Here is a 17201-nt window from a genome sequence, read left to right as displayed (position 1 = left end):
ATTCCAATAATAATTATTCAATATAATTATTAATAACAGTAATTATTAATTCTTATTACAGTAATTAATAATTAATTACAAGTTAATACTTGCCTTCCCCAATTAAAATTCTCAGGTAGCTGTTTTTGGGTAAGAAGGCACTAGACTGCTCCATTGAGGCACCTGAACAACCCCTCAGGTGTTTCTAACAGAAGACCTCTTGGTATTCACCGACTGCCTCACTCAGAATGAACCTCAGCTTCTCATTCCCAGGATCTTCCTGGCCTGAAGTGGAGAGATGTTGGGTGTGTACAATGTGAGAAATCTGTCTTGTGTTCCATGAACAAAAAAGAGACTCTCATGCCTGGGACTTAAATCTTTACATGCAAAGGTCATTTCTTACTGTTTGTGAGCGAAAGAAGGCACAGGTCAATTCAGAGTGGAATAACCAGGTAGTATTTGTAATCTGAAAGTTGGGAGGGAGTTCTGTGTCCACTGGCTCTTCTCAGAGATGAAGAACAGAAGGCACAGGTGAAAGCACTCTCTTGCATGACCTAAGTCTGAAAATGCAATGAAATTATCATTGGTTTATATGGTATTTCCCTCCTGGAGTAGCTATATGTGTGAGATCTATGTAATCCAAAGTTGTCTTGAAAAGAGTGCATAAGATGGATGGGGTCCTTTATCTTGTAAAGGGCGATTTGAAGGTTGTGGCAGAGTAAACCTGATCTGCCAAATAGCCACAAATGTCACATTTCTTTTCAAAGAAAGATTTGCAGAAGTGCTTAAGTGAAGTGCTGGGTATTTCAATAAGACCTTTGGTCCTTTTGGATGTAGTTTCAGGAGTGTGTTTAGTGGTAAATTGAGTTGTGATATGGTCAGTTAAAGCCTACATACCTATTTCTCTCCAGACCTCTAAGCCAGCTAGCTAGCTTTTTTACATGGATTTTTCATTGCACCCAGAAGAAATTATTTATTGAAAAAATGTTTGGAGTTGTGTTCTTAAATCTCAGATATATTAAGATGCAGTAAAAAAGCATTGTACGATGCATTACAATACAGAAACTGTGGAATGGTTGACTACTTTGTTATGGTGATAAATTTTATCATGTAGGAAAGCTTTAAGGCAGAAATAAGTATAGTGATTACCCTTGAAGATGGTTTGACTAGGAAGAGATTTTAAATATGTCTACTTGGTAGCTGTGCTGGAGATAACTGCAGTACATTTGGAAAGTTCTGAAATTTTGAGCAATTTGCTTTTATTCTATGTGATCTGCTCTATAATGATAAGGTGTAGTTAAACAGAATGTAGTGCAGTCACCCATTTAAAGGAGAGATAGAAGCCACTAAAAATAAAAACATGCTTTGCATATTATCTCTTTCTTCTGGATAATCCTTTTTGTGCTTTTAGAACCTTTTAGGTGGCTTAATACACTGAACATTGCAAGCATGTTTTTGATGGCTTGCTGTATTGCACTTTGGTTATGAAAATAGACAATTCTGCCTTAAAACTATTCAGTGGTTCTAAGGGTTTTTTTGGTATAATTTTGTCATTTAATGATGAAACTTTTTTTCCCTAGAACATAAGAAATATGAAATTTCTTTGCAGAAAAGGATAATGTCTAGCATTCAAATACTTAATTTTAAAAAGGGTAGCATGTGTCATGATGCAGACAGAAGAACTGCTAAGTTGCATTCTGTTTTTCTTTCTTGTATTAAAAAAACATCTACTACAGTCTTCCTAACTGAATAGAGCTTACATTCACCTTTTAAAATAACAGCAGTCCTTTCATTGGGAGGAGAAAGATCTTCCAGCTGTTTGTTTGGAGATGGATTGTTTTTAGCCAAGTTATAGCAGTAAGAAAGAGTTGTACTTTAGATACTGACACTACAGTTGCTTTTTAATTCAGCTGCAGGTTAATGGCACACCCACGCCAAAATTATAAAGAGATGGCAAGGTGATTATTTTTCTTCTGAAATGGCTTGTAGGATGTTCTGATGGTATATTTATCATTGAAAATAGGTACCAGTATATTTCCTGCAGTGCCCTCAATGGGATTCATTAATCAGGGTTTGTACCTTTCATAGTGGGAGTCTTAGGTGGAAGCTAGTCTGTCTCTGATGCTACATGAGAACTTTACCACTAATGCCTAAATACATATCTTTAGAAAAATCAAAGATTTTCCGATTGGTAAGGGTCTTGGGTTTTCTGGACTGGCAGCTCAGTTCCTGAAACAATAATTCACTTTGGTTTTACCTGAAAACTGTGTAGTTTACTACAGTAGGGAGCTGCTTAAGGGTTACATGGTGAGTTACGTTTGATGGTATCAGCCTACTGGTTAACACTGATGCTCATGTAACTAGAATTGTGTTCCAGTCTAGACATCCTTACTTTCTTATTTGCATTCATGGCCAGAGAGATGTCATTTCATGCAGGTCTTATTTTGAGCAAGTCACAAGTGTACAGTCATCACAAAGAGATGTCTTCTGATAACAGCTTCTGACGTTTTTGTCAATGACTGCACATATAATAGATTAGTTTACCTGACTAGAATCTAATTGTTGCTCCCAAGGGTGTACAATGAGTTTTTTCATTGCTGTGGCTTCAGAGAAGATGCTCAAAAGCAGTCAGTGCTTGCCAGCTTTGTAATGCCAAAGAAGTAGCCATATACTACTGCTGCATCCTCCTATTTGGAGGTTTCATCCATGTCTGCATGTCTGGAGAGCACATCATGTCTGATGCATTGTATTTTCTTAGGCTTCTGTATAAGATGGAATCGGGGGAGTAGAAAAAGGTATTGACACATGCATAGTATTTTCTTTGATTTGTAAATTTTCTGTGTGAGTTTATAGCCATGTTTCATTGCATCTTACCATACTCCTGTCTGAGAACATGACAAAAAAGCTTTTTTTATTTTACTGATTGTCAGCTGGGAGAGAAATCTGCAATGACAACTCAACAGTTTATGGACCTAAGAAAAATGTCCAGAGACAAATTGCACTAAGCTCTTATTCTTATATTTATAGTAAGTTTGTTAATATTTTGTTCCTAGGCATTTTTAGGAAAATACAGTTAAAGGAATCAGTAACTGCGTGTGAACAATATTGGTATTTTATTGCAATATTTTCTGTAGAAATAAGTATAGTTAATTACCTTTCTGGAGCTAAGATAGTTTTTGAAGAAGCTAATACTTAATTTCATTCCTTGTTGGCATGTTTTTGCAGTTTGTCTGCATTTTTATCTTACTGGATGTTTTTGTATATTTCAGAGATTATTCATGCTCTACTGCTAGGTAGGCCAAATGCAGTGACTGGTTTGATGAAAATGATTCAGTCATTAGAAAGTTTTTACAAACCAAATACTTGTGTATATAGAATCACTTTGAAGTTTTCTGTATATCTGCTTCACAGAGAAGATGAAGCCAGGTTTGTCTTTGAAGGTCATAGTGATTGGATGAGACTCAAAGCTCTGAGTTGAAATAAACAGAATTTGAATTAGATGTTATGGAGAAAAAGATAATAAAGATCACAGTGATGGGACTCAAACACAGAAAAAGGGGCTCAGGGAACTTGGAGACTCTCCATCTTTGGAGCTACATGGAACTCAAGTCTGTGAGGCACTAAGCCACCTCTTCCACAATGAACCCTGTTTTCAGCAGGGATTTGAGTCATTTGGATATGTCCTTCAGTTATCCAGCCTCAATCATTTTGATCCATACTTACAGAACATGTAGAGACACCATTTCCAAACTGAACAGCACCTCATAGGGTATTGGAGTAGTTCAGCAGCCAACAGCTCTTGATCTTCAAATTCTATTTTCTTGGCTTTAAGATGGAGGTCTGTAAAAATTGGTAGCCTTTTCAGTTCAGAATTTCTTTCTTCTTTTCAGTTCAAGAAAGATGATACAGAGCAGTATTTTAAAATTAATTATCAGGTGATTTAACTGATTTGTCAGTGAATCACACTTTAAGTACTGTCCATGAACACAGATTGTTACCACCAGTAGCACGTTAATCAGAAGATTAACAATGGGAGTCCTTTGTCTAAAGGAAGAATTATTTTCTTAACCTGATTTATTTTTTTGGGGGGGGCGGAAATCCCCAATGAATCAAACTTGGAGTGTAATAATAGACAGTTTTGGCTACTATTATTGTGTATATCTGATTGGTATAGTAATCAAGACCAAGAGCTGAACTGAACAAACATGAAAATATAACTGCACTTTTGTACTGTAGCTGTTCAGAGATAACAAGTGAATATAATTGTTCATGGCATATTTCACAAAAAATGACAGCACTGGTGAATGTGTTTTGGAGTAGGAAATGTATCTGAATGCCAGAGGGGAAGGGATTAAATTCTGCTAGAACTAAAAGATCTATTCTGTGATTTCTTTTTTTCTCCCTGCAGTTCTCCAACCCTTAATAACTGTATTTGTTATCTAACCAGTCAGGTACAGTAGAAGGAGGAAAGAGGAGATTAAAACTTCTTGGGATGTTCTGCAGAATGTGTTGGTTATTAGGAGTGCTGGAAATTTCAGTTAATGCAAAATGTAGAAGTCTGTTGTTAGTTCATTTCCTTAAATGTGTGTGGAATGAGGGAAGTTGGGAGAGAAGAAAAAAGTTACAATTAGACAGAAGTGGCCTGAATAGGCTGTAGGTTTGTAACTGAAGGGTCTACTCTTCAAAACCTCAATGCCTGAGATTTGTTTGGGACACAGAGTTAATGCCTATCACAGCATTTGGGTATGTCCTTCAGTTATCCAGCCTCAATCATTTTGATCCATACTTACAGAACATGTAGAGACACCATTTCCAAACTGTTTAAAAGACTGTAAAAAGACATCTTTATGCAGAACATGCCTTCCTCCAAAAACAGGGACATCTATTTTTTGCAGCATCCAGACCCAAAGATTCAGACTAATGAAAAGGCAGCAGGAAATCAACAAAGTTCTCAGATTAGAAATGTAAAGGAATAGCAACCACTTCAAGAATTTCTGGCTATAATCCTTATCTACTGTCTTTAGTATTACTTTTGGCCCCCTGAAGTAATTTGGTAGTCTGATCAGAACATAGGAATTTTTGTCTATTTTATATTCACTGGCTTATCATTTAAGGGAAACCCAATGGACAGAACCAACTTCTTAGCCAAGCTATTTCAGGCTGTTAGAGGAATGTGATTTTAAATACTGCTGCCATGTAACATGTTTGCTGCCTATATTATGGACTCTCAGTGCCTGGTAAAACATTGGTGGTTTTGTTTTTTCCTTACAACAAATTTCAAAAGGAGACACCTCACAGTCAGTAGCAAGAGAGTCTTTTCTTCTAATGGCTGCCAGGGCAATCAAATGGACAGGGATTTAAAAAAAATTAAATGCAGAAGAAGTAGTAGAGTGTCTGATAATTTCAAACAGTATGCTGGAATCTTTCTGACAATAAAGACTTTTATTGCACCCTCATAGTGCCTGAGGTTTTAATTTAACACATCAATGAGAAGACAGTGTTTAAAAAAAACACCACCAATACTGAAAACACCAGCAGGACTTGCTTTTATTAGTGCAATTCATAAGAAATTAGAACATTTAATGAGAAAATCATTAACCATGGAAAAAATGGACTGACTTAACTTGGGAAGCTTAAGTAGTTAGACTTCAATTTAGTTTGTCAGCTACTGGTGAAATAAATAGAGTGAGCTGATTACTTCTGGCACAGTAGGCACTTTAGCACACTTTTTTTCGTGCTGTAGCTGCTGTTGGACAGAACCATTATTTGCCTCCTTTTCTAGAAACTGTCAAAAGCTAGTGGGAGAATATCAAACATGCCTTATTTCACACTATTCAGGGATGTTGTCCTTCAGATTCAATTCAATTAGGTATTTTATAGAAAATAATACAACAGCCAGTGCTGTGCATACTCACAGTGAGCAGAGTGGAACACAGTACTTAAACAATGTCTCCTTCTTGGTGTGTTCACTTCTTGTTTCTTCCACCACTCTGGCAGGTGATTTTCTTTGTTGATGCTTCCACAGCTGAGATTATTGAGGTGATGTCTATGCCCATAACACCTGGAGCTGGGAAGAGCTGTAGGTCAAGGGAAGGGTTCTGCTAATCCACTGACTGGTCTTTAGCAGTACAAGAACAGGACAGGCAGATGCTGCAACTTGGTCAGGAAGCTTTCCTGAATCTTTTTCCTCAATGGTAACAGTACTGTTAAATCTGCCATGATAGACATCCTCTTTTAAGAATTCTAAGAATTTCTTCAAACATTTTTTAAGCTGTCAAAACTTAAATCAGCCTGTGGTAAAGGGATTAACTGATGTACATTTTAAGAGATCCTGTTTTGTTGTTTGTTCTTAACCCAAATCTTGGCTCTTGTTTTGATAGAGGCAGGGCACTGTTAGCTCCCTATTTTATCCCTATCATATTTTTCACAATGCTTCTGAGTTTATAGATCACTGTTGTATCCTCCTCACACTTGTGTTTTGCCTGGCTGAGGTGTCTGCTAGAGGGTAAAATTGGGCAGTTCCTTAACTGTAAGTAAATATTGAAGAGAAAGTAAATTAATAAAATCCTGCAGAAATTAGTTGGGATTTTCAAGGCTCTTGGGTAACATTTTCTCTTGTCTGTTTGCAGTGGTTTATTTCTCTATTAATTTGTTTCTCCTTGTCTTCCAGTGAGTCAGCAGTTGATAAACCGCATTGATCAGTTCTTGGAAAATAAAGGTTCACAATACTACATAAAAGGGATTGCCTGTATCAGAGTTTTTAGAGAGGAGGCCATTAAGGTAATGTGTGAATACTCTAACCTCTTTCACATTGAAGGTATGGTGGGCCTATTTGCTTTATAATTTATTGCTGCAGCAGAAAGAATTTAACTTTAAATATATTTCAAATTTTAGAAATAGAGTTGCATTTTATGGGGGCTTTTATTGGTACTGGAATGGGGACTAGCCTCTCTGGTATTATTTGCTGTTGTTTTTGTATAAACATAAAACAGAAAGCCTATGACCTGATGATTGTGCTAGTTAAAAGTGGAATCCTACAATTTTCTTCTTCAACAAAGCTAGTTACAAGAAAGTCTTTCTGGCTTCCTGAAAGGCACATTTTGTGTCTTGCCTTTCCTTAGAACTCATGGTTTTAATAGAAATAAAACCCAAATTCTGTAGAGATGTTTGTGCTTGCCATGTTGAATGACTTCATGAAGAAGCTTGTAGTGCTCTTTAGTAGTTTTAGTATTTCCTGCTTACAGTTGCTGTTATATTTTTTCAGCTGTCCAAGGTGCAGTGCTTTAATGACTTTCTGCAGGCCCTGAAATCAAAGTTGGAAGATAAAGCCTTATCTGATTTCTGGGAGATCATGGTACAAGGTAGGATGACGTGTAAAAAAGAATCAGACAATTTCTAGTTGTATTATGCATTTATCCATTAAGTAAGAAAACTTCATTAGCAGTGGGGCACTTAGACTAACCCCACTGCAGCATTTTGATATGCTTCATTCCTGCAGCCTATTTAAAAAAAACAACTTTCATGTTGCAGCTTCTTTTCCTTTTCTGCACTAATAGTTTCGTATCAGCATTATTCATAATGCATTACTAAGTCTTGTTGAAATGGTAAATTAATTGTGGAAGAAGAGACAAATTAAATGTTATGGGGTAAGGAGAAGGCACAATTTCAGCTGAATTTCAGAATAAATGGAAAAAACTCATGTCATAGAGCTATAAAAAGATTCTTGCAGTTTAAGCTTCCAAAAAGTCACAGATAACGTTGAAATGTGTCACTGATCATTTTGTATTTAAGTAACCTGAAGGACAGAATATGTGATAATATGACACTTACCAATGATTAAACTGGGAGATAAAAGGCAGTGCCATTCTAAAACACATTCAGAGACTATGCAAGTGATAAATACTTTTCACAAATAGAAAATATAGTGGACTAAAAAAAAAGTCTTTTGCATCATACTCTTGTTTTTAATTGGAACCAATGCTAAGAAAATCTGTTAAATGCCCAGCTGTATCTCTTAAGTGTGCATACTATAAAATGTAGTGATGTGCTTTTGTATAGTACCATTCAAAGTGGTGAGCTCCAGACATGCTGTAATGTCTAATTCATCCAACATCTTTGAATTACAGGATGGGAAGTTGTTTAGCAATCCAAAAAAAACAGCACAGGACAACACTTGATGAGAACATTATATTCAGTAGTGCTGTAGGGGACCTTCTCTGTATAAATTTGGAAAAAGAAACCAATAAACTTTGAAAGTAGCAAACTTGGATCTTTAAAGCCATGAATAATTTTTAGTTAGTATAAATCAGAGTTTTTTTGACAAACTGGAGTACATTTTTGAGGAAAAAAATCAACTAAACAAATACAAAGAGATGATATTTTCATACAGCAGAGATTATCTTCCTTTGAGAACATGGTGAAATGAAATCTTGATGCTTTATGCATAATCTGGCTACTCTCAGTAGGCAGCTGAAATTGCTTTTTACTGGCTGCTAATAAGAGCAGAAGTCCCGTTTTCTCTCATTCTTGCCACATGACCCGTCCCCTCTTTTCCACCAAATGTGGTGTGCATTGGGTCTTGACATGAGTGACTGCAGTCACCAAAAGAAGATGGATATAAGTTAGTGAGTTAGTGGCGCAGAAGAAAGGCAGATCTGTTTGACAAATTCCTTTGTTTGATGAAACTCTGCCATGTGGTTCTGTGGGCACATGAAGGTGATACTGTGCTTACACTTCTGCTGAAATTTATATGAATCTCCGATTCCTTGCTCTCACACCCACAGCTGCTTATTTAGGCAGAAGCATTGATACAGCCAAGTGATGAGCTAGACTGGAGAAACTATTAGGGTCAAAATAAATGGAGATTTTTAAAATTTCTTTTTTGGGGGGGGGGGTGGGCAGGATTTCACTGCACAGTGTGGTGCTGCTGGCACAACCAAGGAGCAAAGTGAGGCAGGACCAGCACTTTGGTAGTAAGACAAGGTAATCACAACACAAGTGTGAATGATAAGAGTTAATTTTTTCTGAGGACCTGAGAGCATGCTGTGAATGACTAAAAGTGTAATTTCTAATAGATTTTCAGCATTTCATCTGTGATCTATGATTTCAGTGTCTCATTAGTTTGATTGTCACAATATTAGCAGTTTCCTAAATGGATACTTCCACAAGCTTATGAATATTCTCATTAATTTATTTTTATATCATATTTTATATCATAGTTGACTCATTTATGCAAGTCACTTTTTCCTTTGAATGATACTGTTTTTTGCTGGTGATGATGACACATCCAGAAGTAGGAATGTGGAATACTTTTTTCACTTCTAACATTAGGTGAATTTTTGGGAAGCCTTCTAATGATATTTTTATGGTTTCTTTTTCTTTTTGCAGACAGAATTTCTTTGATCACCAAAGATGAAGTGGAGCAAAGTTCAGTGACTGGTGAAGAGGCTGCGAAGGTATAGTTTTTTTTAATGAGCATGTGTTTTTATAGAGCCCTTGCTGTGGAGCTGAATGCTTTCTTATGTGGATAAATCTTCATCTGAATGAAATAAGAATGGTTATTTGCCACACAGTTGAAACTTCTTTATTTCAGAACAAAAATACCTTAGCATGTCCTACAATGTTTTACTTTAATTGGTCTTTAAAAAGTAGCATGTATTGAAATTATCTGAAAATATCCTCTACAAAAAATAGGAACTTCAGCAACAAGTGTAGTGGAACAGCAAAGTACTATCTACATATCTAAGATCACTATTTGAACTTCACAGAAAGAATTGTGTTCTCAGTGGTAGCATGAGTTCAAAAATCCAATACTTTTTCTAAAGGTTTTGTTTACTCTATCAACTCCAGTTGTTGAGACTAGTTTTCACCATACATGCAGTGATACCGATATTTTCACTTTATGCAGCTCTTGTGGATTGGTGGATGTCACAGATGATGCTGGGGGTATTATTGGTGACCATACTAGATCCTTTTGGAAATGAGAGTTTAGGACTATTTACAGGTATAATTCCTACAGATATGTAGCATTTCATTAACTACAGTGATGAATGAAGGATGTTCCAGTTTAAAAGGACTGAATTACAACAGGCAGAATGGTGCCTTCTCTTCGGAAGGAAGCAGAATTCAGAGCTGCTGTCATAAGTTATATTTGTGTGGAGAGGATAAGATGGATGTTTTTGTCTCACGCTGCTAGTTCAGGAGAAAGGTCCTTGTATCATAAACCCCCCGAAGGTAAAACTGTGGCTAAAATCACCATTTTGCAGAGAAGTAGCCTTTATAAAAGAGACCACATTGATTTTTGCAGCTTCCAGGCCTTCCATTAGCAATAGCCAGAACTGGGTAGAAATAGGTTCTCTATGATTTAGTTAATGAGTAGAAAATGGTTGTATTTTAGAAACTTATTTTTTTTATCGGTAACAATTTACCTTAAGGTGAGGAAGGCACAGAAATGTCATGAAAATGAAAACCTAACAAACTAGGAGTCCAGAAAGCTGAGCACATGTGCAGGGTGCAAATGACAGAGTATGATTATTTTTCTAGACATGAAGGACCTGTTGGCTATTTATCATTACACATAAATGTATAGAGCAACTTATCCCCCAGTGGTGGTTTTAAAGAGTTATCAGTCTTTTTTATCTACTTTAAGTGCTATGAATTTACTTGGAAGCTTCCTAAGACAATATTGTTCTTGAGAACTTTATTTTCTAGTCTGAAACTATCACTGATGGTCAAAAAATGTGCCAATGCTCTGTGAAATAGCCACTCTTCCTTAAGGAAATCTCTACTAACCACAAAGACCTTGCAGCATACCATTGTCTTCACTGTGAGCTTGTGGTGGCTAAGAAATACTGTGCCTACATAGCACTGCAGCACAATTGATAGAGTATCAAGGACTGGAGTCACAGCTGCTAGGCTAAGCTGGAGCAAAGCATTTGTAGACTGACTGCAAATTTACATTTCTATTTACCATCATCCTACAATCACCCTATATTGCAGGAAACTATTTTGTGACTGGAGGTAATTTTTTGATTGATTGAAGGTCATACTATAGCTATATCTTCCCATTAAATTGGGGGAATACAAGATACTGCATGAAATCAGTTTTGCAGCAGAGTTCTCTAATATGGTAGTTACCTTAACTTCCAGAGTAATTGGATTGCATCTCTTTGCTAACTAAGAACTTGGCAGTTCCAGATATTCACTAGATAGCCACTTCCCCACACACTGTCCAAATCCAAACCCAGAACCCTAATTCCCATTGTCTGTTAAGGGCTCATTTGACTTTTTCATTAAGAAACTGCAAGACTGTGTATTCTTGGAGTAAGATCTACAGGGATAGAATATTTTATATTGGTATTGTGGGACTGGTATAAAATCTAGTGCTCTTTGGTCTAATTAAACCCTGTCCCAGGTTTCCTGTGTGATACAAAGCCAGCATTTTCCTAGGTCTAGAGTGGATTACAAAAGTGGTTCATTTGTTTTCTGTACTGAAGGTGATACCCTTTACTTAAAGATTGTATTAGATTTTTTCTAATATCTCTCAATAGATTAAGAGGCAAGTTTTCTTCACCTCTGCAGAGGTTATGTGCAAGCCTGTTGTAGGTCATTGTTTTTGGGGTTGTCTGTCAGTGTAGACCTTTGTGACACAAAAGCCTAACATGGTGTTTACTAGCTGCTAGTATTTTCAAGACTGTTTTGTCTGTAAGATTACAGGTTTTATAGAGTTGCTATCTGCAGGATAAAGCAAGACTTACCAGGCTGCTTATTAGACAGGTCAGACTTCCATTTTTATTTTTGCTTGAGGTAGGTTATGTATGAATATTTTCCTATCACTGAGAAATTTATTTTTTTTTTTCCCCCTGTAATAGTGGTGATATTCTTTTTAGAGTATGAGGATGGTAGGTTAAAAGACTAGGAATGTCAAGTACTTTTTCTGGTGGCTTTAGGGAAGATAATGGATTTCAGCACAGCTATTATATGTAATTTGCTTTTGCATAAATGTAAAACAGGTTCTCAGAAAAAACCCCAACTTTGGATGTTCAGCATTTGATGGAAACTTCAGGATTCAATTTACTGCAAATATTCATAGTACATTTCTCTAGCTTTTAGCTTCCTTTGCATAATTTAGCGTGAGAAAGCTGATTGTAAAAATTTTGAAAAATGTGCTACTTCCAGAAATACCATTTGACTCTTAATTAAATGTGAAAAAAGGAAATTTGATCTGGCACAAAAAGCCTTTCAGAGCTGACAAATGTCATTAGCTTTTAGTTTCATAGTATGTGCTTTATATTACTGCTAGATTAAGAACTCTTCCAACAAAAAAGATAAACAGACATACGGCATCCTGAAATTCTAATTCCTTCTGGCCTTGTCACATTCCCTGCCTTGTTTTTTTTTTTTTTCAGCTACAGAATCTCTATGATATATTAAACTCAGCATGTTAGAACATGAATATTGTCTGTGGAGTGAGATTTCTGTGTTCCTCTTGGATGTTGCTGCTTAGGATGTAGGAAAAGTCTGACCTGTGGTCACTGAGACAATGGGGCAGAGGTTGCCTATATCCCTATATCCTCTGTCTTTGGTGTTACCCAAACATGACGTATTTACTTTTCATCCTAGAGGATGCAACAGGAAAGTAAGAGTTTTACCCTATGTCTAAAGCTGTCACTAGGGTTCTAGAGAAGGATCAGAATATTTCATTTATTTAAAATAATGTTTCAGCTTTTCATGCTACATATGTATGGTCTCAGAGATTGGTGCTGTTAATAGGGATCCCATGGCCTCTTACACAACCTCTCTGGCTGATACAGTTGAAGTCCCCAGCTGAACAGCAGCTCCCTTTTAGGAGCACAAAAGAGTTATCTAAGCAGTTATTTATAGCCTGTTTAATGTGGCTGTTTTCTGCTTAGCTGTTCTCTTTCATCATCTGGAGTTATAGTGAAGTTGTTTCTGACTTGAGGATGACAGGACTCCAAGTCTGGGAATGTGGCTTTTTTCCTCCTTAGCTTCACATCTGTGTTTTCTTGGGGGGCAGGGTTGTTTCTGGCTTTGTATACTTGTTCTGATGCATTTTAATAAGAAAAAAATGTAGATATTTTATATTAAGGATATTGGTAAAAAGGTAGTAACTAAGACTTACAGACAATTGGATGCTTTTTTAAAGTAAGAGTTAAGTATTGACATTTTTTCCCTACCATTTTAGTTTTTTCTCTTTTTTTAGGCTAAGAGAAAAATCTGTGAAATAATTTGGAGGTGGTTGTACTCCAGATATTGTCTGTATGTTTGATTTCAGTTTTTATAGTATCTGAGCAACTTACCTTTCTGTTCTGTTTATGAATGTCGTACTTTAAGTGAAGGGCATATGGTGAGTTGTATCAGCAGCTATGGCAATGTAATTTTACAAAATGAATTTTCTATTTTTAATACTGGCATTCTAACAGTCTTGCATGTTAGAAGGTTTTTAAAAAATATGTAACTTTGTTCATTTGGCAAATGTTAATTGAATTAAATGGGAAAGCTTATAAATTCAACACAGAACTAGAATGCTGTGTGTAGGACATGTCTCAAAGAAGCCATTGGTCACCCTCATGAATGTACTTATATCATTTGGGGTATTTTGTTATCCCTGAGCATTTTGTAGCTACACACAATATTTGTTAAGAACATAAAGTCGGTCAAACTGAAATGGATAAAATTTCCATCTAATCCAGAATCCCATGTTTGACAGTGGACAAAAAGGGATGGATAGAGAAAAATGTATAGTCCCAGCCTGCAGCCACTGATGTCTCAAAAACTTTTTGTGCCTGAGGTTGTTTCTGTGGAACTAGTAAGCTTCAAATGATTTCTTTTCTATGCATCTTGCTTATCTCGCCCTGAGTCTGTGGAATAATATTTGCAGCATCCTTATCACAGGGTGTTCTACAGTCTAACCATGTGTTGTCTCAAGAACAATATCCTTTTGTCTGGCTTTTGACACATTTCACCATAAAATCCTTTAAAAGCAAGTCTTATAGAGTTTTTTGTAGTTTAGTTTTGGAGGGTGGAAACCAGAACAAACTTCCTTCCTGACTTTTGATTACAGGTGGGTTTGTTTTGATACACAGAGGAGACATTCTGTTAATTTAATATTAAAGACTCTCAGTTTTGTCAGTATCACATAAATAAATTTTTATTTTTAGTTCTTGGCTCCAAAAGAACAGAAAAATGAAAGCCTGCCTCCTACAGATGAAGGTGGTGATGTTGATGATCTGGTGAGTACCATAAAGATATGGTGTGGCTTTTAAATTAAGCTCTAAGTGAAAGGTACAGTGAGAGAGCCAAATGCTTCTTAAAACAGTAGTAATTAGAGTGCATGGCTTAGAAAACACCTAAGGAATTGAATCAGAAGAGCCATGTGAATTACTTACTTGCTATTGTAAAACATAGCCAGGTGTGAAATTTCATGATGGCAAATACTATTTGATGTAGTAACATAGGTGTTTACAGGGTGGAATGTGTCCTCTAATGTGTTTCAAAAGAGACAGTGAGACACTCATTTAATAGTGGATTGGTATAATGTACTATAATAGCATTTTAAAAAGTTTATAGGTCTAGAACAGCTAGTTATGTGGGCTGAAAACTGAAAAACATTTTTAAAAATACGTTTTAGTCTTTTGAATTAAACTTCTCTATATAGGCTTGCTGAAATTCAAGGATACCAAGTTTTTTAATAAATATTTTAGCTATCTTTTACAGGCTGACTCATTACAAATCTGTCTCCAAGGCTTAAGCTGATGGTATAGATGGTTTTAAAGAAGCTTTGGTAACTGATAGATTTCTACATTTGGACTGTACTTTAAAAATCTATAAATTGCACATATGATTATGTGAAGATGAGATTTTTTAGGTTTGGTTTTGTACTTCGTAGAAGATTAGTACTGAATTATGTGCAATCCATTTATGTTACATGATAAGGATTTCCAAATTTGCTTGGTTTTCTCAGCACTAAACACATGTAAGAAATAACTTCAATGCTGCTTCTTTCAAATCTGTTTCTTCTGTTTGCAGCTGGACATGATGTGACCAGTGATATATGGTGATTATGCAAGCAAAGTTTCAGAAGAGATGTCTTTGTAGGGTGGGGCACAAGAAAAGATGGTAATGAGAAGATACTACATCCATCTTTATTTTCTCAAATGAGAACAGAAATCCCAGAAACGTTTCCAGGTGGTATAAATGTCATCTGACTTCGAAAACTAGAGCAGAAGATTGAAATTGTCTAAAGTGCTTGGGAAGTAATGATACCTTTAAGGCATTTTTTTTCCCCCTCTTTTCTTTAGAACACTGAATTTAGCTTGTCCTTTGTACTGCTTTTAGCTAAACACTACTAAATTTATTGATAATCTGCTCTGGTGCTTGAAATTCTTGTTACATTACCTGGGAAGGAAGACAGAAATTTCACAGCAAGGTTACCAGGTAATACTGAATATTTAGTGGAGGTAACCCTATAGATTTATTGTTACAGAAATTAAAAAGTCTCTATTTTCATGCTTTAAAAAAAACAGCTCAAAACAAATAAAAAACAAGATAGAGCAAAAAAACTTAAACCAAACAAAGCACCATGAAAGCTGCCACAGAGTCTTGTGGGAAAAAATTCTAAGCACAGGACTCAAGAGTTTGAAGTACCCAAGAGAATCTATAGGGTACAGTAGAGCCAGGTGTGCTCATTTTGCCACACTGTCCCCAGGTCAGTAATTACGGTCATCTCTGTACTACAGGTTCTCTATCCTGCCAGCTCAGCAGCAGCCCAAGGTCCCTGTTACCCATTTTCCTGTTTCATGTGCTGAGATTTTTGATTTTTTAGGCTTCTAACTGGTACGGTTACTGTAGATGCTCCTGGTGCTAAAAGGAGGAATGAATCAGTTTTATGTCCATTTCATACACTGCTGAGAACTGCTAACGCAGAGCAGAGGAATCCCTCAAAGCTGTACACTGACAGCTGTGATAGGTAAGTGATAGGAGTTACTACTGGTAACCAGGATGAAGTAATGTCTACACAGAGCAATCCAAACTAGTCAAATACTGCTTAGAAAGAGACATTCAAGTCTGATTACAGAGCTGAAGAGACAGTAATGACACCTTCACACATGCTTGTCTGTTACAACCAGATTAATTCCTTTAAAAGCTGTTCTTTCATTATTATAAATGTATAAATATACTGTGCAAAATGGTACTAAGATCACAAAAAAAGGAAAAACCATGATCTATAGTTGCAAAATGTTGTGGAATATTTGCACTTTATACTGGCCAACAGCTCCTGTGTGGAAAATGGCAATTGTTTTTTGCCCCTACTTCCTTACACAGCAACCTACTCTCTCCTCTCTTGCATTCTATTTTGACTGAGTTGAGAGCATTTCTCAAATGCAAATGGCAGGGAAAAAGTGGTTTTTGCAGACCTTTATAGCTTTTGTATCACCAGAAGATATTTTCTCAACTGTAAATAAGAATTATTTGATCAGTGTTTTGAATGTCTTTTAAGGCCAATATATGGACTATGCTGGCTGGGGGTTTCTTTTTTCTTCTAATTTTTTTGTTCAATAAAAGTACTTTAAAGGTTGGGTTTTGTCTTCAGAGCCATGTTTGCTAAAATCAGGTGACTACTTATTCAGTACCTAAAGGAAACAATCAAAAGCCCCTTTTCTGAGCCTACAGTGCAAATATTGAATATCAAAATCCCTCCACAGAAGGAGAGTATACTTACTCTGTTCTTTACAAACTCTAATCTTTGCAACACCCTAGTAAAGTAGGTTTTACTGTATTGCAGAGATGATGAGAAAATCTTGGTTAAGACTGCATAGAATATAGAACCTGGTGACCAGAATATGGAATTACTTTGTTTCTTTTGATTTAGTTGATCACATTTCTAGAGTGTATTGCTTCTGTCAAGAAATGTACATTTAGTTCATGGAGAATTGCTTCATAGATCTTCTTGCTACCTGTACAGCACAGTACATACAGGTAGGCTCAGTGTGGTGATTGAGCTGCTAGTACTGAGAAGAGGAATGAGAATTTATGACTTGAAACAAATAAGAATGAGTTCTTGGAAGGCAAAAAAAGCATCTTTCATTCTGTCCAGCCTTCCAAGTTCAGTCTTCAGAAGCTTCTGATCTTAGTGAGGATCTGTGACACCTCATTTTACATTTGTTGCCTGGCAAAGAGCCAGGTTCTCATTCAATGACTGG

At 36.3% G+C, this 17201-nt stretch overlaps 1 protein-coding gene across 12 annotated transcripts in view; it reads left to right on the top strand.

Moving 5' to 3' along the window:
- XRCC5 (X-ray repair cross complementing 5) overlaps positions 1-16576 on the top strand; it is a 54837-nt gene extending 38261 nt beyond the window's left edge. For 7 of the 12 annotated variants that reach the window (XM_086897922.1, XM_086897920.1, XM_086897923.1 and 4 more), the window contains 5 exons: positions 6650-6759; positions 7244-7340; positions 9367-9434; positions 14160-14231; positions 15028-16576. In XM_086897922.1, coding sequence (XP_086754048.1) covers positions 6650-6759; positions 7244-7340; positions 9367-9434; positions 14160-14231; positions 15028-15042 — 362 coding nt within the window. In that variant the 3' untranslated portion in view covers positions 15043-16576. Of the gene's footprint in view, positions 1-115; positions 4353-6649; positions 6760-7243; positions 7341-9366; positions 9435-14159; positions 14232-15027 lie in introns of those variants that run through there. The other 5 variants (XM_086897929.1, XM_086897927.1, XM_086897926.1 and 2 more) reach the window with 1 other exon arrangement.
- Positions 16577-17201: the final 625 nt, after the last annotated feature.

This window comes from Cyanistes caeruleus, chromosome 7 (assembly GCF_971803275.1).
Source record: "Cyanistes caeruleus chromosome 7, bCyaCae1.hap1.1, whole genome shotgun sequence".
NCBI classification, from domain to species: Eukaryota; Metazoa; Chordata; class Aves; order Passeriformes; family Paridae; genus Cyanistes; species Cyanistes caeruleus.
Note: the sequence above shows the minus strand (reverse complement) of the source record. Positions and strands in the feature narration are given on the sequence as shown.